This window comes from Rissa tridactyla, chromosome 16 (genome assembly GCF_028500815.1).
Source record: "Rissa tridactyla isolate bRisTri1 chromosome 16, bRisTri1.patW.cur.20221130, whole genome shotgun sequence".
Taxonomy (NCBI): Eukaryota; Metazoa; Chordata; class Aves; order Charadriiformes; family Laridae; genus Rissa; species Rissa tridactyla.
In genome coordinates this window covers 3,809,883-3,836,079 of record NC_071481.1, presented here as the reverse complement: position 1 = coordinate 3,836,079, position 26,197 = coordinate 3,809,883, and the positions used below count along the sequence as shown (strand labels likewise).

General features: G+C 49.2%; 3 protein-coding genes across 5 annotated transcripts; 1 reads left to right on the top strand and 2 right to left on the bottom strand.

Moving 5' to 3' along the window:
* Nucleotides 1-1,513: 1,513 nt before the first annotated feature.
* Nucleotides 1,514-7,453, bottom strand: FBXO2 (F-box protein 2). The gene is made up of 6 exons (XM_054222358.1): nucleotides 7,369-7,453; nucleotides 5,551-5,826; nucleotides 4,348-4,474; nucleotides 4,155-4,250; nucleotides 3,673-3,808; nucleotides 1,514-3,302 (listed from the first exon to the last, which is right to left on the bottom strand). Exons 2-6 carry the CDS (start codon nucleotides 5,798-5,800, stop codon nucleotides 3,168-3,170), a joined length of 744 nt encoding a protein of 247 aa, XP_054078333.1. The 5' UTR covers nucleotides 5,801-5,826; nucleotides 7,369-7,453; the 3' UTR covers nucleotides 1,514-3,167.
* On the top strand, nucleotides 5,611-11,006 carry FBXO6 (F-box protein 6). 2 transcript variants are annotated; one of them, XM_054222355.1, is made up of 6 exons: nucleotides 5,611-5,751; nucleotides 7,633-7,943; nucleotides 8,576-8,702; nucleotides 9,426-9,521; nucleotides 9,862-9,997; nucleotides 10,726-11,006. In XM_054222355.1, exons 2-6 carry the CDS (start codon nucleotides 7,685-7,687, stop codon nucleotides 10,870-10,872), a joined length of 765 nt encoding a protein of 254 aa, XP_054078330.1. In that variant the 5' UTR covers nucleotides 5,611-5,751; nucleotides 7,633-7,684; the 3' UTR covers nucleotides 10,873-11,006. The 2 variants fall into 2 exon arrangements, with proteins under 2 accessions (XP_054078330.1, XP_054078332.1); XM_054222357.1 differs by lacking the exon at nucleotides 5,611-5,751 and adding an exon at nucleotides 7,494-7,538.
* Nucleotides 11,007-12,155: 1,149 nt separating this feature from the next.
* On the bottom strand, nucleotides 12,156-18,874 carry MAD2L2 (mitotic arrest deficient 2 like 2). Of its 2 annotated transcripts, none has more exons than XM_054222359.1 (9): nucleotides 18,792-18,874; nucleotides 16,464-16,515; nucleotides 16,109-16,227; nucleotides 15,487-15,558; nucleotides 14,488-14,588; nucleotides 14,273-14,367; nucleotides 14,079-14,152; nucleotides 12,934-13,026; nucleotides 12,156-12,665 (listed from the first exon to the last, which is right to left on the bottom strand). In XM_054222359.1, exons 2-9 carry the CDS (start codon nucleotides 16,501-16,503, stop codon nucleotides 12,624-12,626), a joined length of 636 nt encoding a protein of 211 aa, XP_054078334.1. In that variant the 5' UTR covers nucleotides 16,504-16,515; nucleotides 18,792-18,874; the 3' UTR covers nucleotides 12,156-12,623. The 2 variants fall into 2 exon arrangements, with proteins under 2 accessions (XP_054078334.1, XP_054078335.1); XM_054222360.1 differs by having other exon boundaries at nucleotides 16,464-16,516; nucleotides 18,798-18,862.
* Nucleotides 18,875-26,197: the final 7,323 nt, after the last annotated feature.

Below are 26,197 nucleotides of genomic sequence, written 5' to 3'. Positions count from 1 at the left end.
TCAGGTTTGTCCTAGGGAAATAGGAGCCCTTTCTACAGCTTTTGTTGCCATGTTCAGGACTGGGAGGAGACCCTCTTGTGTGGTTTTGGTTTTGTTTCTTGTCCAGCATGAATACTCCAGCAACACTTGGTTTTTGTGTTTTAATGCCTGGATTTCTAAGTACTCTGAGCCTGGGTGATGACAATATCGGTTATACATTGCCTGGGGACAGACCTCTTTCTGTCTGTACAGCACACGTGTCTGCATTGGTCATCAACATTCCCAAAAGCTACTGTGTAGTGTCACACAGTTGCTTGCTGGTCTTGGCACAATAGAAAGCAGAGGGAATCCCTGTCAAAGCTGTATGTGATAGAGCCCTTCAATGGCTGGGAGCTTTAATACATCTAAACCCTTCTGTCGCAGTTGCTCTGAATTTCTGTAATCCTATGAAATTGTACTGCCTCAATTTCCATGAAGTCTGGAACACGTGAGACCCCATTAACCTCCTGCGCTCTGTTCGTCTTGGACAGATGAGCTGACATCACCTTGGAATCGGATGCATGTGTATGGTGCAGATTTCAGTGTGTTTGTGCTTCTGGTATTTGATCAAAATTCAAAAGTCATTCGGAACAAAATATTTACAATGAAAGCAAGATTACTTTTTTTTCCGGCAGTCACTTGCAGTGACATGGCTGAATGCAAGGAGTAACCACTCCCCGAGGTCAGCAGCAGCTTTTGGAAGCAGCTCTGTGGAGAAGAGGTAGTTATTCCCTGCAGTGAGGCTTCAAGACATTGACTGTCTTGGAAAGTACCTCTTGGAGGTGCATGGGAAGGTCAGGACAGCTCTGCAGGGTGCCCTGATGGCCCATGTGAATGCCAGACCTGCTGGCATGGGCCGGGGGTGGGGGGGGGAGTGTGGAGGGGGAAAACAGAGCTGCTGGGGAGGCTGTGTGTATTTAGAAGTTCAACCTAGATAAGGCTAAAGTGGGGACCATGGCCCTTCCCTTTATTTACAAGGGACACGATATCTGAAGGCTTAATCCTGGGGTTTATCCTGACTCTGAAATCCTGGCTTAAGAAAGGTTCAGTTTAACAATTGCATCATGATGTGGAATATTGATCCCCTCGTTGTACTGATTGCTTAGGGACAGACGGAGGCCTAATTTCTTCTGTGGGCCAGAGAATTGGCAGCGAGTTGAATATTAACTATAACTTTGTCAGCTTCATTAAAGGCTGTGCTGAACAGAGCTGTGCAGCTGTGTCTGCAGAGGTAACAGAGGGGAAAGAGTTAAATTCTGAACTAGTTCTGGTCTCTCCTGGGGCAGAACCAAGGCTGAGCTCACAGTAGAGCTATAGTTCCAGATGACCTGGAGGGCATCTGTCAGGGCTGGACTGTCTCTGAGCCTTCACGGACCTCTGTGCCTTGCATGAATTCCCACTTCTTTTTAAGTGCACCTCTGCCTGCTGCTGCTCTGCAAACCTGTCACCCATCAAGTGCTTCTGACGGGTTCAGGCTGCTGGGTCGGGGAACAGAGCGTGTACCGCTTTCTGGGAGACTCATGGTGTTATCCAAGACACAGTGACTCCTGGTTTTGGATAGGACTGGTTGACGTCACTCCACATAACTGAACAGAAAAAGCATGCTTAAGCACAGGACACAAACACCCAGCACACAAGGGAGGATCCAAACACAGTTGGGTCATTTTATTATGATCGCCTGGGCTCTGGCTTGGCATGGCTGTGGCTCAGAAGGCCAGTGTGCCCGAGGCATCCAGGTGCAGCGCTGCAGAAAGCCCGATGAAGAAGAGCATGCACAAAATGAGACCAGCTCGGAAGCTCTCTCCTTTGGCTACAGGTAATAGTAGTACACTGCACTTGCGACGGTGCACTTTGATGCAAAGTAGCATTCAAGTATGTATGTGCTGGCAGCCCAGGAAGGGAAGACAGACAGATGGACGCAAAAATATAAGCGCCTGTCTCTCTAGGCAACACCAGCTCTATTAAAGGGATGCTATTCCGAGAGGACTGGCTAGCAGGGACAGGCTTGGCTCAGGAAAGCTTAGGTGTCTTTGTTCAGGATGGCGGCTCACAGCCCTGAGTGATATCAAGAGGCACTAGTGGGAGCGTGTACGAAGTGCTGTCTTGTCAGTGAGCATATGGAGAGGAGGCAGACGTGTACTTTCTGCAGACATCGTTAGTAGGCAGGAGGAACCAAGATCAAGTGGGGCTAACAACAGCTTTCTGTGTGAAGAATATCTCCTGCCTGCAAAGAGTCATACTGGAGGACCAGGGTGCTTGTTGCATGAAGCACACACAGGCCAGGAAGGGGTAGATGAGTTTGTTTTCATTTGTTCCTGGCCTCCCTCCCCAGTTTGCTTCTAACCCACTTCCCTAAGTTCTTGTCTCTCTCGCAGCAATTACTCTCAGTTGCCATCTGTTTGAAGGAGCCAAGTGAAGCCCCAGGGTTGGACACCAGAGAGGTTTCAGTTCCCAATGCTTTCCTTGATAAATGGATGCTGGGAACAGTGTAAGAGAAAAGGAGCCAGTCCCTATTGCTTTGCATTTCCATCACTAAAGATTAAACTAATAGCACTTGGCAGCCAAGGTAGAGCTCCTGTGAGGCAAGTAAGACATCTACTGTTTATAAATGGCAGAAGCTAAGGTTCTTACTGCAGGTCATGGAAGCCTGCATGATGACAGAGATGAGAGGACTCTAGGTTTCCCTGGTGTGTTCTCAAACATAATGTCTATGCTTTTCTTTCTTCCTTTTTTCCCTACTCTTTAACTTTCAAAAAATATGCCCAAACTACCACTCGAAGTTAAGGGGTGCCCAAGTCTGGGAAGCAGGTAGGAAGGGTGTCTAGCTCGGGCTGGGTGCTAGGTGTTAGTGGCTTAGGCAAGAAGTAAGGTCTGCAGGATTTTTAGATGACCTCACGTCTGATGGAGAAACATCAGTGCAAGCAGTGAGCCTGAGTCTCGTGTGGCACATTCACAAATCTATTTGCATTCTTTGCATAGTCCACTTGAGGAAAGATGGATGGTGGCCCCTGGCATCTTGCAGGCGCATTCCTATGCAGAAAGGTTGTATGCTCTACAGCCCGGAAGCGGCACCATGGAGAAACCATCCAAAGGCCATGGGATGCCCTGAGGGAAATCAGCTCCAGCATGCAGGCCCCAGTCCAGCACAGCTACGGCTCCACTGTCACGCTGCTGTTGGTAACGCGTACGCCATACCATCCCTTCCAGAATAGTGTGTCCTGGCCACCGTGTTCAAAGCGGACAAAGCGGACTCCAGGCCCGTAGTCGGAAAAGGTGTGGGAGATCTTTGGGGCAAGAGACAAAATAGCTGTTGGTAAGCATCAAACCACCATGAACCTACCCTTCCTTAGTGCACAGAGCCTTCAACCCCACCTGCCCAAGGCATACCTACCAGGCTGGGTAACAGTGAGGACATTTAAAGTAGGAGTTACTGGAAGGAGCTTTGATCCCATTGTTGTTCGGAGGCCATTGAGCCTCTGCCAGTTGGGCATCTCCTTCATCTTACACCCTTTGCTCAATCACAGGCTCATGGCTGCACAGAAAACACGACAGAGCCTTCTCCTCCTCTAGAACTCTCCTGCTTCTCTCTGCTTGAAAATATTCTCAATTCACGCAGGCTGGGTGTCACCTGCTGAGCCCACAGCTGTAACTCACCTCAGTCCAGTTAGCGTCGTTGTCCTGTGGGATGGTAATGGTCTCACTTTTGTACTCAGCCAGAACATCCTCATTCTCTGAGAGCAGCTTCACGCAGAGCTCATAGAGGCAGCCAGCATCACTGCGTCCTGCATACCTGCAAGGAATGCAAGCTGCTAGCCCTACCTGGGTGAGCTCGGCAAAGAGCCAGAGCATGCAACTGCATCTTGCTGAATGCAGGCTCTACCAACCTCATCAAGGTTTGAGGCGGAAATCTGTAATGGTTCTTGCCCCAGTCCACCACCTCCCCTCATTCACAGCAGGAACCTGGTCTTTAGAGGCCATATGCGCCAACAGTTTCAGAGGCTTTCTCTGTAAGCCAAGACCCGCAGCTGGAGGATGTGACAGCTGAGGTTTTAAGGCTCAGTGCAGGTATATGCCCTCCCTGCCCTCCCTTCTGTTTCTTGACTCTGCCTGCCTTCTAAGGCATCCCTGCTACTTACCAGTCTCTTACCACGACTTTAGGCTGGGTTGTATCCATCAGCTCTTCCCAGTAGCCCTCAGCCCTAAGGTCAATGACCTGAGCCTTTCGACACCACCTGAAACACGAGATGTTGATTGGTATCACAGTTTTTCCTGAGACTGGGAGAACCAAAAATGTCCCCTTCCTTGAGTAAGAGAAGAAAGCAGCCTTACTCATAAGATGTTACAAAGTATTTATGGACTTCTTCACTAGGGAATTCTTTTCCGAAGTCCCCAGGGAGCTCTTCAATTTTCCAGCCATCACCTCCATTCTCTACTTCTCCCCAGTACTGCAAGTCTTCTGCAAATGGCAGAAAAGAGATTTGGATGAGCCTTAGTTTCTGTGGGCCTGGGGAACCTGACCTTCTCCCACTGGAACCTTGTGAAAGGTATGCTGCTGGATGCAGCACTAATTTTGTACGTAGATCTAAGGAGATGTGTTAAGTAGAGGTCAGGAAAAAACATTTGGTCTGGATGAACTTAACATTAACAAGCTTTAACATTCCTCACCAAAATGGCTATGGATGTGTGGGTTTATTTAAGAAAGTACTCCAGTGAAATTATTTAGGTATTCTGAACTGGGTGTCAGCGTGTCCAGTATCATAACATAGGAGTAGCCTGGGGAGAAATGCCGATTGCTTTATTTCTAATGCTTCTAAATTGCTAAGTGGTATTTCTAGAAGCAGTATGGCCTTAAACATTGGGCTCTTCTGGCCTTAGCCAGAGGGAAAGTGGCTGTTGGAAAAGCTTGCAGAAAAATAATCTGTAAACAAAATGGAGAAGCCGTCTCGATATTGCTTTGGTCTATGATGTGTGAAATGCATTTGTTGCCGCGCGGGTTATGAGGCTTGGTTATTGCTGCTTATTGCTAAGCATCTTGTAGATCTGCAAGCAAAGTTCATAGATTATCAGAATTAGGGCAAATGGGGGGGTGCGCAGCTCTGTAATGTGGGCTGTGGTAAGGAGGGTACGAACAAGATTTGTCTGAGCCGCTTCAAGGAAGACAGCCTGAAGTGCCTGGTGAGCCACGGGCAGCCTGACTCCCGAGTGGGGAAAGGCTTGATCTTTCCTGTCGTGGTTTGGCAATCTGGAAAGCCAGGTGCCACTACCATCACTGCACTGGACAGGGGTTCTGCAAAGGACGTTTATAAAATAAACTCGATGTCAAGTAGAGCCCTTTGCAAAGGTTGATTATCAAAGGCCTTCGTGCCCATTAAATGATTTGACTGCGTGCATTAAGTGATTTGACTCTTGGGCAAGGAGAAAATGCTGCAACCTGATGGCAACTAAGATGTCTTTTCAAAGACTGGAGGTGCCCAGTTCCCAGTGACTGGTCATCTCTGTGTAGTCTTGGGTCTTGTTATGCTTGTCTCTCACCTTCACCACATGGGTTCTTGATGAGATTCTTCCTTTTCTTACTCAGGAAGTAGAAGTTTTGCCAGTTCTCTGCGTTCTCCTGTGACTCTGCTCCAGTGAGACCTTCCTGCTGACACTTCAGGATCCAAAGCGCAGCTCCATCGACCAGGTTCTTCCACTGGCAGCAGACCAGGCGGCACGCCAGCACCAAATCCACTGCAGGTATGGAAGCCAGGATTCTGATCAGGACTGCTTCAGGGAGGGACTCCATCCTTGGGCCAGGGTGGATGGAGCTTTCTGAGAGAGAAGGGGGAAAAGGGGTGGTGACACAGTGGACCTTGTCCCCCACCCTCGGTGATGTCAAACACTGATGCATTAGAAAAAAGGGAAAATATGCATGTTATCTGAAAGCATGATTCTGGGGGCATAGATTGCTTCCTAAGCTCAAGGCCTCCTGACCCCTATGAAGTTAATACCTTGTAGCACGTGAGAAGATTAATATTTTATGCTCTAATCGAAGCTCTTAGTTAAATCCATCTACAAAATGGAATGAGTTGGCATCTGCAGTTGTGGACAGTTAGTTGGTTTCCCAGATGGGAATCAGGCCTTCCAGAAATCTCTTCTGCTGCAAAAATCAGCCTCCAAGTAATGACTTTCTCTGCAGAGAGCGATATCTGGGTGTTTGTTGTGCCTTTAAGAACATCACCGACAACAAATGCTGCAGAGCAGTACCTAAATATCACTTGGCAGCCACATTTGCAGTGGTTTGTTCTGTATCTGAAAGGCTTTCCCTCAAGGGGCTGGCACTTAATCCCCTTAGTCATGAGCCTCTATAAAGCTGAGCATAACAGGAAATAACAGCTGATATTCTCTAATATTCCTTTTGCTATGGCCTTATAACCTGAGCAATTAAGTCAGGAGTGTGTGCGTTAACTTCATGTGCTAATTCTGCACCCTGACTCCCAGCAGCTCTCTGCTGCCCTGAGTTCCGGGGGCAGGTGCTGCAGGAATAAGGACAAGATGAATGTGCGGATTCAGAGCCCCATGTCATCAGCGTGGGACACGCTGTGACTCTGCTTTTGTCGCAGCTGAGTCCCGATGCTGGGAGCCTGCTGAGACTGCAGCGACCTGCCTAGATGCAGCCAAACTCCTCAGGAGTGAGTCACCAAGCCCAGGAGAGCACTAGGAACAAAGCAGGTGAAATCTCCTGCTTGATGAAATATGGCAGTGCCAAGGCTGGCAAGGGAGGGAAGAAATAGGGAGTCACTACTATAACAGCATCCTAAATCTAGATGCTCCAGATGCAGAGCTACCATGTGTCCTTCATCTGCACTGCAGACAGCAGGAGGAAACTGTCATTTAAAATTCCCTGGCTTTTATAGGGGTAGCATTGGGGATTTCCTCCCACACGCACCCACCTTCCAACCCTCAGCCACAGCCCTCAAGGGTAAAAATGTGATTTTTTTTATTTTTTTTTTTAAGAGGAAAAAAAAAGGGAGATCATGCTGGCTTCATCCCCTGCGGGATTCGCGTGCCCCGCCCGCTCCCTGCCCGGTGATGGAGCGTTTACCGCTCTCCCGCGGGATTCCCCCCGCCCTCGGGGAGGTGACGGTCCCTGCCCGGCGTCCCTTTTCCACCCCGACCCTCAGTATCCCTAGAACCGGCCCGACGCCGGCAGGCACCCCCCGGTAGCGCCCACCCCTTTCCGCGCTCCGGTTCCCCCTATCCCCCCCCACCCCGTGCCGGGACAGCCCGGCCGAGCCCTGCGGCTCCCGGCGCGGTGCCCCCCGCCCCGTCCCCGCCCCGCTCCGCCCGGGGGGAGCCGCCGGGCGCTCCTACCTCTGGCGCTGCTGGGCGGGCGGCCGCGGCTCTGCGGCGGGCGGGGACCGGGCCGCGCTCCCCGGCGAAGGGCGGTGATCGGCGGGGCCCGGCGCCGCCCCCCGCCCGCCCCCGCCCCGCCCGCTGCGGAAGCGCCGCCGCCGCCGCACATCCGCGTCCGGAGGGCGCAGGTGGGGCCGGGCCGCGATGGGGGCGCCGGGGCGGGGGGCGGTTTGTCGTGGAGTCGTGGGACTAACTAGCGCAAACTCTGCTTGTTTCCCGAAGCTCTGCGCTGTAGGGGCCCCGGGATTTTCCATCGGGAAGCTGTGGGTCTGCCATGACCACCGTCCTGGACCTCCCCGAGGATGTCCTGGTGGAGCTGCTCTCCCTGCTCCCCGCCCGCGACCTGCTCCGCGCCTGCAGGCTGGTCTGCCGGCAGTGGCGGTACGTGGTGGACCTGACCACCCTCTGGAAACGCAAGTGCCAGCGCGAGGGGTTTTACACGCAGCATTTGGACAGGAGCATCTCTGACTGGAAGGTCTTCTATATGCTCTGCAACTTGAGGAGAAACTTAATCAAAAACCCCTGTGCCGAAGGTTTGTTTAATTATCTATAGCAGAGAGCTAAGAGTTTCCTAGTAGTCAGAACGAGTCATTGTCTGGCATTACTCAAGTGCTGCTGGTGCTCTGGGGCTGTCCGGCTACTGATGGATCTCTGCGGGGTCAGATCCGCAAGTAAACGTCTGCAGTAAAACTGCCGTGGGTAAATGAAGTTCTGGTAAATACATATCTGTGGTTGCGACCAGAAAAATCCCTGGAGTGACTGAGGCCCAGCACTGCGGGCAGTGATGGTTAACGCGCACAGCAACTAAAATATGGTAATGAAACTGTTGGGTATTGGGATTAAACGTTCAGGCAGCTGGAGAGCTTTTGTTTCAAGGACTTGATTAATATGATTACATCTACTTTATTACTGATTATGAGTTTCTGATGTGGTGAGAAAGTTGCTACCTATTGTCCCAGCCGCTGACAGCCATGTTAAAAGTAATGGCAACATGAAGACAGGAGTCGCTTCTAGCTCTCACTTTCCAGTAGGAAAAATACAGTGTATCTGATAACTCATCAAAGTAGGTTCCTAGTAATCTGTAGCTGATCCTTTAACAAAAGCAGAGACGCTGCTAGAAACTGAAGTGAGGTCCTAACATGCATCTTGATATCTGTGTTTTTAGAGAAATTTCAGCACTGGAAAATTGATAAAAATGAAGGAGATAAATGGAATATTGAGGATCTGCCTGGACCTCATGGAAATATGATGCCAGACCCCAAAGTACACAAATACTTCGTCACTTCATACGGGTAAGAGCTGGATTCCAGTAGTCTGGAGCTGGAAGACCTGCTTCCTCCTGTCTGTCTGCAGAGACACTACAGTTAGAAGGCTTGAGGCAGGTCACTGAACCTTAGCCCATGGGTGGGAAAAGGAAGGAGCTTAATTAACCTTTTATACTAGTCTAGGTGTACTGCCGAGAGAATCACAGCACGTGCTAAACTTCTGTGTCCTTACCAGGACAGAGAATTCCCCTACAGGGAATTGCCTGTAACATTTTTAATAGTCATGAAAACCCACGTGGGACCTCTGCTTCTCTTCCACAAAGGCGGCGGGCAAAGGTTAAGCGAGCTGATCATATGCACTTACCTGGCGAAGTCAAAGCTCTGTAACCTGTAAGAACAGCAGGTGTGTCTGTCATGCTAACAGCTTGTAATAAAAGCTGTCAACAGAGGAGGATTAGCTTTTACATCCATTAAGCAGTAGTTCCCTGTTACCAATATATGCTATGGAAGTGCAGGGACCCCGCTTAACCCAGTTTGTAGGCAACGATTCCTTTTATCTGGGAGTGAAGCTAATGGCTTCACTTCCCTGGTCTAGTTCAGGCTACAGAAAAAGACACGCCTTAGCCACGGCAGCCTTGTGGGCCTTCGGAGTCTGGGTGGGCTTTTGCTAAAACTGTCAGGCAAAGTGTGGACGTTGAGAGGGAAGAGATGTGTTTTGCGAAGGTGTGACTATTTCTATTGCTGTCGTAGGCCATGCTTCAAGTCTCAACTCATTACCCTGCAGAAAGAAGGATACTGGAATCAGTTGATGGATGAGAAACGGCCTGAAATTGTAGTCAAGGACTGGTAAGTGTATGCACTGAAAACTAGAATTTCTGGCATTGGCCTAGAGCTGAGCTAGGCCTCTGAAGCTTTTTATGCTGGAAAATTAGGTCCTTATCCTTTGGGAGTTGCAGCTCTTCAGTAAAGCATAAGCTAAATCTGAGTTTATTCAACGGGCTGTAGAGAGGTGGCAATCCTGCGAAGAGCAGGACAGCTGGAAGCTTCGGAACTTCTTCGTAGCTAGGGGATGACATTCCTTTTCCTCTGCAGATCACACGGGGATCCCCTCAGATACCGGTTTTGAGCACTAAAGAAAACCGAACGCTGTATTATACAACCCTGCTCCTTGATTACTCCCCTCTAGGTATTCGGCCAGATTTGACTGTGGGTGTCGCTATGAACTAACAGTGAGGCTGCTTTCTGAAGACTACATTGTCCTTGAGGAGTTCCGCCCCGAGCCAGTGGTTATAGAGCAGTGGAGTGATGCAACGTGGAGAGAGGTGAGCAGCAGCAGCAGCCCTGTGGGCAGTAGCTTTATGTCAGTGTTGTGACACTTCAATCTTGCAAGTCTTACCTGGCCAAAAGTCCCAAGTGGACCTTCTTTCTCTGCTCTTGAGCCTCCTCTACTCAATACAAAAGGTAAAGAAGTCCTTGCTGTTGACAACACTGAAGGCACAGTAGTGCCATCAAAGAGCTGTGTTCACTTCGTAGGTGCCCAGGCTGTTCCTTAAAGAGCATCCCCTGGGTTTCTGTGTTATTTTAGCTCAGTCTCTTGAATTGTTCCTGTTTTTTCACATAAATTTTTGTCTAAATAACTAAGTTACAAGAGCACAGTTCTTGTTTTTATTGACTCAAAAAGCTTTGTTTTAAAACTACTGCATGGATGTCATTTAAAGTATTGCAGACATTACTTTTCTTAAACTGCTAAACGTGTTTAACTGGTTTGATTGGCTGTGGATTCCCCATTATGTTGTTGCTTATGTGATAAACGTACCTAAGAATCAAGCTTAATGTTACGTTTGGCTTGGAGAGGGTTTCAGGGCAGAAGGCTGAATGAGAGAGGCTTTTTACCTGTCCCTCAAGAAGGGTTATGATGCACTTTCAATTAAAGATTATCTTAGAATGAGCTTTTCCTAGAGACTAAGACTTACATACTGTAGTTGTCCAACCTTCTAGGTCAGTACTGGTTTATTTAGGCAAAATAAGAGGAATTTTATTCTCTCTCCAGATTTCTCACACCTTCCAGAATTACCCAGCTGGAGTTCGTTACATCTTGTTTCAGCATGGAGGCCAAGACACCCAGTTCTGGGCAGGATGGTACGGGATCCGAGTGACAAACAGCAGCATCACCATTGGGCCCCTGACGCTGTTATGAAGGCACAATATAAGTGTCTGCTTTTACCTCAGGACTGTAACCAGGTGGTCTCGGGTGCACTTACCTCTCTGTACTCACTGGGTGGGTGTCTGGCTTTGTCTTGCACAGGTGATCTCAAATACCAGCAGCTAGTTCTCCTTGCTCACAGCAGAACTTCTGCAGGCCCAGGCCTTTGGAAGGACTTCTGTTGTCTTCTTTCATTCTCTTGTACCATGGGTGTTACTGCGATTATTAGTGTCCTTCCTCAGGAGGAAGATTAGGACAACTAAATATGACATCTGTCTTTTCTACCTAATATGTCCTTGTGCTACAGCCGAATGCTTTTAAGTCTTAAATAGAAAACATTTCTTTTTTGTTTATGGAACTTACGAAAGACAAGGCTAAAATGTTTAATTTCAGATTATCGATGCTGTCCTCAAGGGCTCTGCTACAGAGAGACTTATTTTGTATGGTATTTTCTCGTTTCATTTTAATTATGTATAAAAATTATGTATCTTTCAGAACATCAGAACTTCCGTAGCATGAGGAAACCGTCTATGATTTTTCATAAATGCTGTGTCACTGGTACTTGATTTCTTACCGTTTCTGTAAGTGTATATGATCAAAATGGTACATACCCTCCCTGTCCAAATACAGCCCATCATTGTTTGAATAAACATCTATTGAAAGAAGAGAGAAGGAATCCTGTAAGGTGGCTGCCTTAAAACATAAGTGCCTTTTGATTGTGCTCGGCTTTTTCCATACTGCCTTTGTACTACCAGAGTATTTGGTTTGTACTGAACAGTCTAACCCTACATAAAACGTTAAAGCAGCGCACAACCTGGATCTATGGTATTCTTGCACCTTTTACTTGGAGGAAGCAGGGAGGTACTACACTTGCCTGTCTCATCAAATTGTCTGAGCAACAAACTCAACTCAAAAACTACAAACCATGTTTTCTACCCCTGTATGCACAGAGCCAATACTAAGGCCTTCCATAAGTGTAGGATTAACGGTGTTTCCCTTGTCTGTTCTGCTAGGAGTTGGACAGCTGGCACGTGTCCTGGCTGGACAGACAAACCACCTTGGTAGTACCACCTGTGGGTGAAAGCTCTCCCATGGAAAGGGGAGAGACCAAGGTTGTTAATGGCCTCTCACAGGAACTGATAGATCCCACATGTTCCAGAAAAGGTGTGGAAAGGTGGTGGAAGCTCCACAGAAAACTCAAAGCTCCATACAAAATAAAAATACTTCCTCACGTAAGGGCCAGAGGCTGCTTTGGACAGAACTCAGCCTCATTCAACTGGGGTAAAACTTAATATTTATTGAAGACTAGTTGGGACAGTCACAGTGGACAGAGACTACATAAGGCCTTGCTCACCCTTAGTATGAGTCCATTGCTCTAGAGGAGCACGTAACAGATCGCTGTATATCGCTACTGATGTGCAATGGAGATGCCCTGTTGAGGCGAGAACTGGATTTGTACAAAGCGCTGACTGCACACTGCAGTGGGCAATATCCTGCCCCCAGGGATTCGCTGTAACAAAACCTACACTCACTCTCACACATGAGCGTACAAGGGAACAGGCTCTGGCTCCACATTCCAAGTCAGTTCTATGTACAGTGGTAAGAGCACTTGAAATAAAGAGGCAGCAGCTGCTCTACATTCACCCGGAAGGCCAGCTGAAGAGACGGTTATCACGGTATGGTTTGTGAGATATCTTATTCCACTGGAAGATCAGATGAGGCTTGAAGGCAAGGAAGATTTGAAGTCAGGTGCCTTTGTGGGCTCGCTCTTCTACATACAGCTGCATCTGAAGGAGAAACAAGCATCAGCTCCCTTTGATATGCAGGTAGGTGAATGGGAAAAGAAGTCTGCAACAGGCTAAATAGGAAGAGTTTGTCCCTTCCCCCATAACCAGGTTTCCTATTTTACTCTGAGGAGTCTTGCCCTTGTTTTGATTAGTTGCACAGGCATCTGCAAGACTAAGCTACTGCTCAGCAATATTAAAACTTGCCCTACAGAAACCGCAGAACTACATGCAGTATCAGCCACCCCTGGGGCCAGAATGCTCTGCTCACCTTTAAGATATCAGATGTCATCGTTTTCAAGGGAATAAGCCGGGGGTCATGCATGTGCACATCTTGTTCGTCAGCGAGGATCCACGGGAAATCCTGTGGGCAGGAACACAAGGTGCTTTGTTTGCAGCGAGGCAGGCGGCCTCTGTAAGGTGAGCTCTGAGCGCTCTTTCTCAGCACTAGGTCAGCATTAAGTGAACTAGAGCTCTAGTAGCTGAGGGAAGAAACAGGTAACTCAAACCTTTCATAACAGCAAAACTTAACGCTTGCACACTTGGCCTAGACTCGGCATAATTATCTTCAGTTACAGCATCAAACAATGATATTAACGTGCTTTTACTTATTTCAAAGCTGGCATTTCACTTCTTTAGAAGATGTACTCTTAGCTGTCCTGAGCCAGCACATTCTATTTGTTACACCAGTATTTAACTGCAACTCCAAAACGCTTAGGGCATGGGTTTCTGTCCTGCCTTGCATGTTTAAAGCTTGACCTACTGTACTACCAGTTTCCATTACTAAGCAGTACAGAGCAAACTTCCCCTTTGAAACAATTTTGTACTTCACTAGCTTGCTGTATTGTGCCTTAAGACACCCAAAATAAGTTGGTTTAGGGAAAAAAGTTTCCCTGTACCTAAGCAAGGATTCTTTAAAAAAAAAAGTCTCGCTTACAAAGCGATCTGCATACACTTCCTGCATGATAAAATCTATTTGTGCACCCAAAGCCCACTAGTTACTGACTCTTAGTCTTCCTCGCTATTTATAAAGAATCAGCCATCCACACATGGTGGATGTGAAACAAGGGCTTTTTTTGTTACTGTTACTTGGAGTACCTATTCTATATGCCAGAGCACTTTCAAGTGACGGAGCGGGCATTCCGCGGTAAGAATTGTTACAAACTTCAATTCAGGCATTGAAGCAGCTATTGTCTGCGATTGTGGCTGGTGTGTGGTGAATGTGCTTAGTCACCTCCCTAGCATAAGCCACTTTAACACATGCAAAGCAAAGCTGTGAAGCGCATCATGTGAAGCTAATGTAGGTGTTCAAAATATCTAGTGGCCTTAACCTTAGAGGTGCCAAAACTCTGTAATTTCCAGTCTTTGCTCTGCAGGATCCTCACACACAGTCATGTAACCAAAGGTATCACTCACCTTTATCACCTGGATCTTTTCCATATTCCGCGTGGCAGCCTCCCGTGTATGAACCAGAACTGTGAAGGTGCAACCTGCAAGAGAAATGGTAGGCTCCAGATCAGGGGACAACTAACAGAAGACGGGACACTACCTGTTATTGTTGCAAGTCAAGCAAGGCCGTGCTATTAGGCTGTGTGGACATGTTTGTTTACCCGGGGGATTGTTGTCAAGCACAGCATCGCACACACTGATCTTCAGGATGAAGGCACGCAGTAACTGCTCCACGTGGGACAGCAGGGACTCCGAACTGTTGAGGAGACAGTTGTTACTGGCATGCAGCAAAGTACAGGGGCCTGGAGCTGCTTCCAGAGCAGCTCTGCAGAGGCAGGTGTTGGATGCCGAGGGTAAGCAGGAATGGAAACTTTACCTAATGGAAAGAAGAGGTGGCTGGGTGATCTCGAACACAAATCTCTCCACAGGGTGGTGCTCTTTATCCAGGATTACAACTACAACTTTCTCCACATCATTCTGCAAGAACAAAGATTGAAAAATGCCGTCCTTAAAACAAGCTGTCTTCTGCCCCCAGTCTGCTTCATGTACTGCTGATGAAGTGGGAATATGCCGATTTGTTGTGGCTCAACACTAGCGGTTACCCAAAGCTTGAGCACTGTCAGATTATTATTACCAGTTAAAAAAAAATGCTTTTGCAAAGCCATTTCTTGCTAGATGGTGAACTGATAACTTATTGCTAAGGCCTGGGGAGATGAAGTGCACTAAATAGTACATTTCTTTAGATACTGTTTTGGAACAAAGGAGGAAATGTACAGCTATCTCATTGCATCACTCAGGAATGGACAATGATGATGAAGTTAAGATATGCTTAGACTGTTGGCAGTACATAGCAGCTTTGTACTACTGCAATGTAAAACCGACCCATTTCCATTCTCTAAACGTGCATTAAGGTTGTCTGTAAAGAGTAGTGAATGCAAAAGTCTGCCAGCATCCTACATCCTGAAAAGTATCATATGGCCATACCTTTCTCTCACAAAACCTAGAGTTCAAACCTACTTTTGCTTGCTGGCTTACAGCAAAGCATTCACCATTCTGCCAGATAAGTGCTTAGACTTAAATGTATTCAAAAGCAGCACGTGAAGTTGACATGTAGGATGATGTAACTGAAAATATATAGCTGTATACACAAGTGCATGTATTAGATGCACCTAAATGCCAATGATCAGCAGTAAGGCTGGGCCTTAAGTGCAAGGAAAGGTTATGGATGTTATTTTTATTAGTAACTTTATCATCTCGCATATTGTGTATGGTAAACTTGTAAATAAATTTTGCAATGAACACAATATTTATGTCCTCTTACTTTCCATCAAAACCAACGGCAGTACTTTTGGCCAGGTCCCTGATATGATCTTACCTTCTCAAGCAGCGGCTTTACACAGTGCAGCGTGTCCTGGATGTACTGATTCAGCTCCGGGTGGCAGGACATCTGCAGCAAACACAGTGAATAGTCAGAGCTGTGTCCTGATGCAAACCAGGACAATGCTACACAGGGAGATTAAACAGAAGCACCAACATGTTACAAGGCACTTTGAATCATGCTTCAAATAGAATTTTTTTGCCGCTAAAATGCCGCTTCAAACCAGTAATTCTTTCATGGAAGGGTTAATTAGCTGAGGCAGATCACTGTACCCACACAGTTCTAGTATATTGGCAATATATACCCACAATCGCATATGGGGAATAGTATATTCCAACCATCTCAACTTCCTAGGAAGCATGCTTTCATGTTACCTTACTGCACATGGCTGGGGAAGCCTTCTACTACTGTTGTCCATGATCTGCTTGTTCCATGAGTACTGCTGTATCCTCAGCTATGAGGCTGTTTTCCCTTTTGACAGGAACTAAGTTCTCTTCAAAAATGAGTTTGCACGTTAAAACAAACTCTGGAAGTGATTTAGTTTGTTCTGGTGAATGTTGACTGATCCCCGCTATTTTGCTTCTCCACGTGGCTGCCAGCTTCCAGGAAAATCTCCTACCTGGACAGGTACATTGTATTTTTTCCTCTTCTGAAAGATCCCAATAGGGTAAACTTCTCTGACATACAAGATAAGGTGAACAGCCACTTCCAGAAATTCTGAAAGAACATCTGCAACAACTGAAAAACAAAAGTAAAGGATGCTGAAGTGTAGAGGGGGGGAAGCACACAGAACAATACCATATACTCATAGCAAATTTTTTTGAGGTATTTTTCCCTGAATAAATTTCACCTGCTTCCCCTTAGCTGCAGGAAGTTTAGGGGCAGAGCAACCCTCCCATAGCAATTCCACAAAATCATGTGCCAACAGGCAGCCTTGTGAGCATACCAGTTCACAGCGTAGCACAACACATTACCTTGCCCAAAGTTAAGGTCCTGCCGCGTGAGAGTGGTCATCTTTCCCAGAACCTGGAAGTAATCACAAAAAGAATGTCTACCCTCTGGCTCCTGTATTATTAATACAGTCAGCTCATGGAGCCATCCACTGCCCTAGTGCCACTGAGCTCAGACCTCAAAAAACTTTCCTCTGCGCTTAGGCACAAGCATAGGAACACTGCCACGACACATCCGCAGGGCCCACTGCGAAAGGTTTAAACATTCTCCATAACCACCAGGAGGGCATAAATCACCAGTAGTACAAAACCCAAAGACAGTATCATTGCTGTTTTCTGTCCCACACCTCAGATAGATAGATAGAGAGATCACTCATAATTCCTGGGGTTTTTTTAATTGTGTATTATTTAATAAAAAAAAAGTAGTGAAAAATCTGTCCAGTTCACAGTTCTTCACTGTCTCCCTCCCTTTTTGATGCATTTTGCTGGGACTGGAAAACTCAATTCCCAAGACATAAGGAAGTTTAGACAATCACTTTTTAGTAGTACAAGAAACACTATTATTTTTAAAGCCACACAAATGTTCCCATAACATATTAGCACATACCCCTTTTCTAATCCCTATATCCTATTATAAACACAAGAACTTGTCAGTTTTATGGGTTTATTCTCACAACACCACCGTGAAACATTACTTGTTCCACTAGGATCTGCATCTTCCATTGACACCACACAACACAGGTACTCATCTGCTGTCCCACTACCAACAGCTTCAGAGCATCTCTCTCTCTAGTCCCAAGGAAACCAAACCCTGCACAGCTGCATAATTAAGTTAACACGGAATCTGTCACACAGAATGGTGGAATATGTTGAGTTGGAAGGGACCCATAAGGATCCTGGAGTCCAACTCCCTGCAGGACCACCTAACACTAAACCATATAACTAAGAGCATCATCCAGACGCTCCTTGAACTCCGACAGGCTTGGTGCTGTGACCACTTCCCTGGGGAGCCTGAAATTTGTGACAATTATAAAGGGCAGCACATTAGATGGACAAACTGAATACCATATGCCGACAATCAAACAGCAGGCACTGGGGATCAAATTTCCAACAGCTTTCCTTATATAGGTGCCTTATGTGCTTTAAGCTACACTGTGCATCATTTTCTACTACAAATTTTAATTTGTTTCATTATTTTATCCACACTCTTTGCATGCATGCAAATGCTAACCACTAATAGCAGCACCAGTGTTCATAAACTGTGTATGTCTTTAAATGCCTCCAGGCACACCCTGGCTCCATCAGCACACAGGTGTCTTACACAGACCCCTGATAAGCCACAGGCGTCCAATCAGTTGTTTGGCCACTGATTTTCAAGCTGCTTCAGCTGCAACAAACCATGTTTTTCAGACCTACAAAGAATTCAACCTTCATAAAATAGGGAGCTACTCTCCTCTCCCTTTTTAAATCAGAATCTTACCACTGTATACAAAGGCTCCCTGGAATATTAGTGATCTGCTACATTAGAATTAAGATACTTAGGCATCTCTCTACCACCTCAGCTGAAGAGACTCACAAGTTTGTACAAAAGATCTATCACAGTAGCATAAAGAAGCTGTGTTTTTAGGGGCTTATGCCCACATCCTCACCTAAACATCCCCCTTTCTTAAACTGAGGCCCCAGTGAGGTAACAGCACACCAAGAGACCCATCCTTAAATGCAGTCACAAGGTCAGGCCTAAGAGCCACACATCTCACACTGCCTCAGCTTCAGGCTTTGGAGTAACTGACTGGAGCGACGCTGCAGCTAATAGCCTTCCATCTGTTCAGTTGAATTTGCTGTCCTAGGTGTCAGCTGCCAGAGAAAGCCGTCCCACGTCCCCACAGCAGACCGCACCGCGGGAAAGCGAGGAGGCATCAGGGAAGAGAAAGCCTGCCCTTCCTTCGGGGTGCTTTCCGGAAGCCAGCAACCCCTTACAGCAGAAATTCCCGAAGGGAAGCAGAGGAGGCAGGGGCCCTACGTCGTTAGTAACCGCCCCCCCCGCCAAGACCGGCCGTGCCTGTTGCTGGGCGCCCGCGCCAGCCCCGAACGGCCAGCCCAGGCCTCGGGCAGCGGCCTGCGCCGCGCCCTGCCCGCCGCGGGGCTCCGGCGGGAGAACCAGGCTGGTTTCTCCAACGACTGTGCAGACGGGAGGACAGACCTCGGCTGTGGGCACAGGGACGCGCTCCTCACCCCACCGCCATCCCTTCGGCATTCCCACCGACGCCTCCGAGGCGCTCAGCACCGCTCCCTCCCCGAACGGGGCCCCCCCCGCACAGCCCCCCATTCCGCCGGTGCCCCCCCGTTCCGTACCGCTCCGCTCCGCACCGACCCCGCCGCCGTCCCTCACGGCCGCACGCGCGGGGGCCGGCCGGCGGCGCGCCCGTGTGACGTCAGGGCGGCGGGCGGCCGCAGCGCCCCCCGGCGGCGGGAGGAGCGGACCGGGGGAGCCGGTCCCTGCCGCCCCCGCGCCCCCCCCCGGCCGGCGCCCCCCGCCCAGCGGCCGCGCTGCGGCGGGGCTGGGCGTTCGGTGCAGGGAGCGGGGGACGCTAGTCCCCCTGGCCCGCTTTCCCACCCCGTTACCGTAAGGCGGGGACGCCGTGCCCGCCCCGCCCCGCCGTGCAGGTGAGCGGGGCGCCGGCCGCCACCCCACCCCACCCCACCCCACCCCACCCCACCGGGGCCGGGCCGCCCCGCCTTTGTCTCCGTCCTTTGTCTGCCCCGGGCAGGGACCGGGCCAGGGACCGCTCCTGACACCAGCCCCGCGCACCCTGCGCTCCCGCACCCCTCCTCCTCCTTCGCACCGGGCACCCCCTGCACCCCCCTACAGCATCCCTGCATCCCGCTCCCCCTGCACCCCCCTACAGCACACCCGCATCCCCCCACAGCACCCCCCGGACCCCTCCGCCCCTCCCATCCCCACCTCCCCCCGCACCATGCACCCCAGTCCCCCGGGATTCCCGGCGTCCCCGGTTCCTCTCCGCATTCCCCCACTGCCTTCCCCCTGTCTCCTCCTCCTCCTCTTCCTCCTCCTCCTCCTCCTCTCGGGTTTGAACACCCCCTGCCCCCCCCGGCAGACCTGCCTCCCCTCCCGCTGCATGCACAGCCGCTGCCCTGCCCTGCCCTGCCTGCCGGGCTCAGCCCAGACCCCGGAGCTGCGGACAGGTAGGCAGCGCTGCCCGCACCGCGCTCACCTTGCGGGGTGAGGGGGGGGGCGGGGGTGCGTGTTCCACCGGGCTGATTTCCCTTTGCTTTCGCAGGGACTGGGGAGGAGTGGGGGGGGCACTTTCCCACTTTCTGTGCGCCCCGGAGGAGACAAAGGCCGGGGGGCGGACGGGGATCCCCGGTGCTGCCGCCGCCGGGACGCCCCCGGTGCGCGGTGCCTCGGGTCTCGGCGGCATCGCTCGGTGGCAGGAGCCGAGCACCGAGCCTGGACAGCGCCGGTGCCTTCAGCCAGCTATTGTCACCCGTGCCCGGGAGCGGGCTCCAGACTCTCCCGCTCCCGCCGCCGTTCTGCCAGCCGGCTCGCCCTCGGCGCGGCGTGCAGCGCCGTGCACCTTGCAGGGGTGTGCGGTGTGGGACTGGGGGCTTGCGCCCCACCACCCTACTCCAGGTCCCTGCTACTTCAGGGGCTACTGCGAGCTCCCTCCCGAGGTGGCTCCCCCCTTCCCTGGAAGCAGAGTCACCTCGGCCGGAGGCATCGTCCCTCTGTCAGGGAGCTGCTGAGCCCCCCACACCCACCGGGGTACGTCCCGGTGCTGAGCCAGAGCCGCCGCGGAAAGTGGCCGAGGGGTGAAGGAAGCTTTTCCCACCGAGTCATTGTGTTTGCAGAGCCGTGTGCTGCCATGCACGGAGACCCTGTGTACCCGCGGGTTGTTCTTTTCCTCTGTTGATAAAAGTGAGATCTCATTTCTGAATTAAATCAATTTGGCATCCGTTAATGGCTTATTACAGCTAGTAATTCATCATGCAGGATTTAAGTGACATTTATCCAATTCACACCTGAAGTCTTCCGTCAACCAGAGGGTTTAATGGAAATGGGTTTGTATTCCCATATCCTCTCCCTTGCAGGAAGAGGCATTAATCCTACACATTTTGGTTCAAAGTGAGAATGACATGCAAGGAAAAATGTTGAAAGCCACAGCCTAGCCGTTCTGCCAGTCGGGACACATCCACTTCTCCGCCCCAGTGAAGATAGGACCAAATCTGCCCCCATTCTTCCCTGTCACACTGGCGGGTGCTTTCCAGCCGGGTGAGCAATGACCTTTGCTATTGATTGTGTCTCATTTGTCACTAGGCATTGTGCATTAAACTGGAGAGTCTTCTCTGCTGTGCTGACAGCAAGCGACTCTATCTTGGATGCTAATCTCAGGCTCATTGCTATTTTAATCTCATTATTGGGTAGAGTAGACTCTGTTTGATAGCAGGTTGCCTATGATGGCTGTGTCAGCCACTCCGTGAAGTCCCAGGGGGAAGCAGAGCAGAGGGTACTGCATATTCATTCATATGCCCCTCTTCCCCTTGAAGACAGTGACTTGCAGGGCTGCTCCGTCCCTGGGGGATGTTGGTGCTGTATCCCCCGGGCTCGTGCACTGGCATTGAGAGCAGTGAAGCTCTCTGTGCGGGTCAGGATAGACACAGGAGCAAGGGTGCCATGGCTGTGGCTGAAGGCAAGGGGCATGAAGTGACTTGAAGGATTTGCAAGCTGTCCAGTGTTCATCAGAGCCAGGGTGTTGGAGCTTAGCAGTGACCTAGTGACAGGTACAAAACTGCCACCTTACAAGTCCGGGCTGCAGGAGAGGGTATTTCCTGAGTTGTGCTGTGTGAACAAGCCACTTGTGTCCTCAGTGATTAGGAAGGCAGAGCGCAGTTTGTCTGCCCGAACAGAACGCTGAGGGGAAGGGATTGCCTGGGACAATGGGTCAGCAAAACCAGAGTCCCAGTTCCAGCCCTTCAACTAATGTTAAGTGAGTCACATTTCAGATGGTCACTGGATATCGGTTGCCCCAGGGAGATGCTTTGTGGAGGCACAGGGGCAGCTACAGCTACTGCCCAACCCCCCCTGCAACCCCTAGTCTCTATGTCCTGTCTTTTGTGCCAGTAGTGCAATTAGTGTGTTAGTGAATTTGGCCCTTTCTATAGTGGAGTGCTGTTTAGTGATAGCAGAAAGTGAGAGAAAACAACACAAGCAAAAGGAAAGCAGATGTTTCAAAAGGTGGTGGTGGGATTCAAGTAGCCTAGCCTAAATAGCTGCAGAGCCGAAATGTCTCACACCAAACACAGTCACAAGGGACAAGGAAACTGTGGAGTTAGATAAATATGAAAGGCAAGGTAGGGAGAAAAGGTGACGATGGACACAGGAAACCTAAGAAAGGAGACGAGCAGCTCCAAAGAGGGACCCAAAAGGACTGGAGATCTGTGGGCAGGGGACTCTGCTGCTCTGTCATCCCAAGGATGTCTGGGCCAGCAGCAAAAAAAATATTCTTTACGAAGAAAATGTGGGGGAAAAAAAAAAAAGAAAAAAGAAGGGTGCATATAAGATTACCTGTCTGCTTTTGGGGACCCTAGAAAGCTGGGAGAGATCCCTTTGGAATGGGAAAGTCTTTTGGCAGATTGTATATGAAGCTTCCCAGCATTTGCCTCCAGAAACAGAAAAACAGATGGAAAGAGACCCAGCAGGGAAGTGCAATCTCATTTATCTGCACAATGCCATCCTCCTGGCTCCAGCCAGCTCTCTGCATGTCAGCTACCATAGAGCCTACCCCATCCATTCCGCTCGAGGCCTTCCCAAGCCCATCCATCAGCCTATGGCTTCTTATTTACAGGGAGCCTGGCACACAAAGCTGGGTTTATTGTCTATCGCCCCTGCCACACATGCATATACACACAACATCCATGTAGATGCACGTACACTTTGTTTATTGCTGCAGCTTGAGATTGTCTGGAGTCCAGGAAACCTTTACACACTCCTGCCAAAGTCTGAGCTTATCAGAGCCAAAGAGAAATCTGGCCCAGAGTACGTGCTTGGGTCTAGCTTGGTTCAGCCCTTGAGCATACAAACTGCAACATTTGTGCTCTGGGGTGATAAAGAATCTTGATATTGTCTACTTCTCGGTTCAAGAGAAGAATATAAACGAAAAGTTAAAGCTAGGACTGTCAGCTATCATGTTTTAAGTCAGATATGTGAATGACATAAACAATCTGATGTTCCTGCTCTGTCAAATACAACCCAAATGCAGCAGGGGCAGTCTCAGAGCCTATTTCAGAGTGAAAGTGACATAACTGTATTTATAGGGGGCAAACAAACACGCCTGAGTTTCTCTGTACCTACTCAGTCCATGGCTGCCTTGCAGGATTACAAGCAGAAAGCAGAGTAATAGCAATTATATCAGTGAGCCTAGAGACAGAGACTGCTCACAGGGAAAGTTAGTCAAGATGTAAAAAAACCCCCCTAATTTCCCTTACATGGTTGTGACTATCCACTACTAACCCAAAATGGATCAGAAATACTGTCTGAGAGGCGGCACTGCAACTCACTCATCAGCCCTGAGCCTGCACCCTGGGTAGCTCTAAGGCCTTATCTTTCCTTTACACATTTTCTTGTTAGTAGGCAGATTTTCTACCTCAAGAGGCAGGTGGCTCATAATCCTGAGGGTATATAAAGGAAGTGCAAGGCATGGGGTGGAGTAAGGAGGATGTAGGTCTGGTGCTGTGAAGAACTACAGGGGCAGCTTAACTTGGCAAGTACTTCATCTATTTCCTTTATTAATATATGAACCCTAAGAAAAGGATGAATTCTGGACTTGTAACATGTGTGTTTGTTTTAGAGCAATGTATGAAAGGCATCTCCTTACAAGACCAAATTTCTTTTTGCCTGGCATATGTCTCAGGGTAGAATTTCACCCTTTACAGAAAAGGTGCATCAGCAGTGCGAGAACATTGCTATCACCTACATTAACAAGCCCAGGGCTGGCACAAACTTCTTTTGTGAACTGTGGTCCTGACAGGGAAGAGGGTGGAGTTTACTCTGGGGCTCAGACACTGGTGCTCAGAACTAGGGATGCTGTTGTGTCTTCTAGCTGCCTTTTGGAAGCGTGAATTTTACACCTTCTGTAGGGTAAGAAAAATAAAGGAGGTAGGAAGAGGCCCTGAAGTTAAAGATAGATCCTGACATGGAAACAAGTGGTTAAGAGAAGGCTGGGACTTCTGTGCCTCTAGCACAGCAGTGTTGCATTAACCCAAGGCAGCAAAACTTGTCCGTGTGCTGTTTCGGTTTGGCAAACAGCTCAGACCTCCCCCGCAACAGTGCGGTACAGGTATTTATCTACATTATCAATGCATGATTCCCAGTGACAGAGTAAGACAGCATGTTAGCCTGCCCTCTCAGCCAGCGCACAGATGAGGTAACCCATGTGCTGTAGCTGCACTTTTATCCTGTGTCATGCCAACAAGACAGCTGGGCAACTTAAATAAATACCCCCTACACTTTGAAGCAGACCTTCTGTTTAACTCCCCTGCAGCATTTAGCTGCTTTCTAGCTCCTGCTGAACACCAGAATCTGCAGCTAATATGTCTGTCAGGTTCACCATCAAAGGGCCCGTGTCTGTGTGAGTGAGATTGGAGACACCTGCCTTGCATTCTCTTTGCACTTGTTCTCTCCTCTTGGCATTTTGCCTACAGATGAAAAGGTAAGATGCTGTTTCCAGCTCTTTGAGTTGTTCCAAGTGATGCCTTGATCCAGCTGGTTTGCTCTGGTTCTTAAAGACAAAATCCTTGGAAAAAACAAGGACCGTGGGTGCAGAGCTTGGGTTTTGCTTGGTTGCTGTTTGTTCCATTGGTTTTGAAGCAGGACTTCAAGTGCTTTGTTAATAGATTCAGCTGTTGGTCTAGTTTTCCTTTGTCCCAGACAGCTGCCAATAAAATACTATTTCATAGTGTTATGCCTTCAAATGAGCTACCCAGCACATCCTAAATCCGTCCTCAAGTAGCAGTTTGTTGTCCTTTGTGGCCAGTTTTTCAGACACTGCATTAAAGAGAAGGCTGCTGTGCTGCCTACCTCTTTCCAGGGGAGGTCTGAAGTGAAAATTTACTCCCAGGCTCTGAGCAATGATGGAGATGAATCTTGGAAAGGCAGAATCGGCTGGTGAATGAGTGAGCAGGCTTTTCAGTTAAGAGGATGAAGACATCTCCCTCTAAACACCCCAGATGCTCCATGAGGCTGGGGCCTCAAAACACTCCACATCTGTCTCATAGGTGGAAAGGAAGAGCCAAGGCCATTCTTAGGGTGTCTCCAGTCATCTCCACAAAAATGCACTGAAATTGGTCTCAAAGGTGTTATCTGCTGCCTTTCACATGTGACAATGGCTGGTCAGGCAGCAAAGCACCTGGAGGAGGGAGTACAAGCCATTGTAATTATGCAGCAAAGTGCTTCACCTGATGAACAAACGGAAACCAAATGCAACTGGGGGCTGGGGTGTGGGAAGGATGGGGAGGAGGTTGAAGGAAGAGCTGTGGCGTTGTGACAGCATATCTCAAATGCAAACATAGGCCTTGTTTTCTGACCATCAGTGTCACAGGGAACTCTGGCTTTAAGCGTGCCTTCATGCTGCCCAACTTGAGATGGACAGTCTGAGAAAGCTACACGAAAGTGAAAGGCTGCACTGGAAGTGCTGAAAATCCCTTTCCTTTTTTCATGGAAAAGTACAGGGGAGAATGACCTAATTAGAGAAGTCTCTGGCTTGTGCAGTGTCTCAAAAAGCCATATCTCATAACACAAACACGGGGATGAAGGAAGACCCTCAAAAATATTACAGTGAAGCAGAATGAATGAGAATAGTGTGCAGCCATTGTGCTGAGGGACTCAGTTTCAGTGTTCTTTGGACTTAAATTACCCCCCCAGTGACAGCCTCACCTGGTGGGGTGAGGTGAGGTGACCCGCGCAGGGTCAAGGAGGGAAAGTGGGACAAGCTAGAGAAAACTCAGTCTGCCTCCCTGCCCCTTGATCTTTAGACCAGCATTCCTTGCTCTCCTGACAGCAGATTTGTTTCTCTGCTATGCTGTGAGGTATCGGCACAAAATTTCCTGGATTTTTTTTTTCTTCCCTTGACCAGTTTCAGCCACCCTGAAGCAGTATGTGTGTGCATGCGCATGTCTCTGTCTTGAGCTGCTCAGGGCTGTTGCTGGTCCTGCGAGGCCACCATCTGCCTCCAGTTCTGTTCATCTTGACATCTTCATTGCAAGGAAACCAGCTGTGAGGAGGGGCCAGTGCCAGGCAGGCCCAGGATGCCAACCTGGCAGCAAACAGCCCTAGCCAGACAGCTGGTGCTGTGCTGGCGGCTCAGGAGCTGTGGCCGGCAGGAGCCAGCCTCCCCAGCCCCTCAGATGGTAGGCTGTGAATGGGAGGGTAGGGGGGCTAGTCGGGAATCAAAGGGAAATGTCCTACTGATTGATGGCCCTCATTTGCACATGAAACTGGGACCTCTCAGCCCTGCAGGCCCTGCACGTGTGCCTCAGCTGCTGTAACCAGGGCTGGGAGAGGAGGAGGTAACCAAGAAGGGAAAAAAATCACTTCCAGCTCTGGACACCATAACTGTTTTCATCGAAGTGTCCTAAATCTGAATCTTGCTTGCCTTTACAGTTCCTAGAAGCTGGTTGCTTATTTTTTCTTCTTCTCTGTCTTTTTTTTTTTTAATTGCAGGTGAGGCAGAGCACCCAGGATT